Source organism: Anarrhichthys ocellatus, unplaced genomic scaffold (genome assembly GCF_004355925.1).
Source record: "Anarrhichthys ocellatus isolate YVR2014 unplaced genomic scaffold, GSC_Weel_1.0 scaffold181, whole genome shotgun sequence".
Lineage (NCBI taxonomy): Eukaryota > Metazoa > Chordata > Actinopteri > Perciformes > Anarhichadidae > Anarrhichthys > Anarrhichthys ocellatus.
Window position 1 is genome coordinate 215,784 of NW_022280211.1, and position 3,158 is coordinate 218,941.

The window sequence follows — 3,158 nt, forward strand, 5'->3', positions numbered from 1 at the left end:
GTGTGTGTGTGTGTGTGTGTGTGAGAGTGTGTGTGAGTGCGTGCGTGCGTGTGTGTGTGTGATATTGGTTATGAGACGAGGAGGAGAGATGTGAGCCCTGAGGAGGGAACACATGAGAGAGTTATGTCTTCACGCTGCTTAGCAGACGTCTCTCTGATGGATCTGAGCTTTTACTGCAGTTCATCTCCGACATGTTGTTGAGAGGAATGTGAAGCATCAATGAGTTATTAGAGGCAAACAGTCTGACTGAGGAGAACACGGAGCCCCTGGAAAGGAAACAGGAGTTTACATCATGTGAGCCGCTCGGCTTCATCTATATTTGAGCAGCAATGAAGTGTGTCAGCGCCGAGGGGCAGAGCGGTGAACACGGCAGGAATTAAACCTGTGATCTAACAGGAAGTGTCTCATAATGAGGCACACGGCTTCATGGTACTCACGTCTCTACAATGAGGATGGGATCGTTGGATTATTAGTATATTTATTATTTGTTATGAATGATTTGTGGAATGTCTCATTCTCTCTCATTCAAAGATGATTCACTGATCATGGAAGCTAATGCTGCATGCTTCAGATTAAATAAACCATCTTTGAATGTAAAAAAATCGAACTTTATTATTTTCAGTGGCAAAACAATCATACAAAATGTAACTTGAGTCTGTTGAGATGCCTCACGTGTTATTTTTGAAGAGAGTTGGAGTTTGAGTGAACACGTTGATCTATTCATAATGTAATACATCTACTGGACCGATCAGGAGGGTCACACTGTTGTTTCCACTCACCGTCCTCTTCCGTCTGTTTGACGATCTCCTCGCTCTCCTTGCTGCCTTCCAGGTTGGCGAGGACCAGACGCAGTCTGACAGTGACGAAGGGCCTCAGGCCCCTCAGGGTGTAGTGGGACGAGGTCTGGATCAGCTCCTCCGCTGCAAACTCCTGCTGGTTGAACACATACTGGTACTGGACCTGGAACACAGAGGGAGAGAAGGACCTTCATGACACTGATGTGGAGCACAACGAGCTGTGAAGCTGTGAATGTTAAACTTACCGTCAGGTTGTAGCTGTGGCAGCGAGTCACTGCGTACCCAAACGTCTCCCACTGGATGGTCAGCTGACGGGCTCGGACGTCCACCACGTTGACATTTTGGGGACCGTGGACCGGATCTGAAGGAGAGACGGACAGAGAAGAACGTTCATTCATCAGGAAACACAGAAGGTCGATACAAAGAGATAATGTGGACCATTCTTCTGTGGAGAAACTCTTTATTATTATTATTAATATTATTAATATCTGAACGTTCGGTTACAAGATAATGTCTCAAGTTGTCTTTGACGTCTGATCAGCTGAGGATCCAAAATCTGTTTTTTACAAACTAATCACAAATAATTCTTCAAAATTTATCCACCAATGATTTTTCATATCAACATCTTTCATAAATTGAGAATATAATCTAACTCACTGAGCTCCAGAAAGAGACTATTTTTAATATTTCACTCACATTCCAGAGGAGCAGAATGTTGATATTCATGTTTTTATGAAGTCTCTGTGATACGGATCAGTGGATCCAACCAGTGGTCTCTATTACTGCCCCTCACACACACACACACACACACACACACACCATATGTTGCAGGTTTGAACCCCGACTGACTGAACTCTAAACCGATCTCTCTGTTTGTCCACTTAGTTCACTGCATCATCAGAGAAGATACAAAGAGATGTTGAGGGAAGAAGAGCTGCTCCTCTTCAAACAGACACAGGAGAGAAGAGTCTCGTTCATGAAGTCTGAGTCGGAGGATCGCTCCTCTGATCCTCAGCACACATTTAAACTGACGGAATGTTTAAAGTCAAAGTCTGGAGCTAAAGATCCTCATTGTTCTGAGCTCCTAGAGTCCTTGAGCAAGGCACTGACTTCACTGATGTTTGACTACAAAACGTTCACATTTTATAGTAAAGTTTGAACTTTATTTAAGTTAATTTATTACTAAATGTGTCCATCAGGAACATTAAGCATATTTTTTCTTTTCTTTCTCACTTTATAAATGAATGAAAAGTTACTATTAACCTTTCTTGGGCAATAACTTAAAACCTCATCATTTTCTATTTAAATGATAAAAGCCAAACTAATTGATGGCTCCTACAATAATTGCTCAACCTATGAAACGTAACCCTAGAGGGTGATTATGAGATTGTTCAGACAAGCTGCTTAAAGTAAACGTAAAATCAGTTTAACGAGACACGATTAGACAGAACGTGGATGATCCGTCTCAGGTCTTCAGACGGACCGGATGTCTTTAGGGTTCAGACTCCAGGCTCCATGTGGTGCCGTCTGTTTGTAGACAAAGCCGAGTAGTAATCTGGAGAACAAAAGGCAGCGATAGACCGGCATTCTTGTTTCCATTTGACGACAATCAGATAAAAAAGATATCCGTTTATGAGATTAAGTATTAATATAGTGTTAAATATGAATATAGTATTAATGTGCTGGGCAGAGAAACCTGGAGCCACTGAAGTGATCGTCTCATGCAGAATCATGCAGAGATTTGATTTCATAGTTATAGCTTGTTATAAAAATGAAAGGTATAAACAGTAGATTATTCACATCACAGTCTGATGAGAAGAGCAAACATCTGATCTAAAGACGTTCCAGCAGGAACCAAAGCGAGCGAACCTGTAATCAAACACATCAGTGATGTTCCTTTAATGAACGCTGTAATTCCTCCATTTGAGACATCATCACTCGTCACTGAGCCGCAGAGACTCAAAGGAATCAGCAGGTTTTACCAACGATAGTCATAAATTAGTGCAAAGACTGTGAGCATGTTTCTGTGAGGAGATTATGCTCAGAGGTCTGGAGGGAACAACACAGCAGCTTAATCTCGCTGTTAGCTATGATGGGGGCTAATCTCTCATAATCTGGTCTGGTGATCAGCGGGAGCTCCTCTGATCATTTCCGTTTGGGGGGGGGGGGGGTATACTTATTACTGTACAATCACACTGAGAGGAAGAGAGTTATGAATTATATATTTGTTTATACAAATATATAAGGTGAGGTCGATGATGAAGATGATGAAGATGTCTCTCAGGCTGCCCTTGGTCCTGATAAATGCCACATCTCTCTCCTCCATCCTCAACCCTGCAGCCTCCTAAAGTCATCTCTCCT

General features: G+C 42.3%; 1 protein-coding gene across 1 annotated transcript in view; it reads right to left on the minus strand.

Moving 5' to 3' along the window:
- ptprt (protein tyrosine phosphatase receptor type T) overlaps window positions 1-3,158 on the minus strand; it is a gene marked incomplete at its 5' end in the record, with an annotated part of 187,609 nt that overhangs the window by 138,273 nt on the left and 46,178 nt on the right. Inside the window, 2 exons of the mRNA XM_031878470.1 lie at window positions 780-960; window positions 1,043-1,158. Of these exons, the coding sequence (XP_031734330.1) occupies window positions 780-960; window positions 1,043-1,158 (297 nt within the window). The remainder of the gene's footprint in view (window positions 1-779; window positions 961-1,042; window positions 1,159-3,158) is intronic.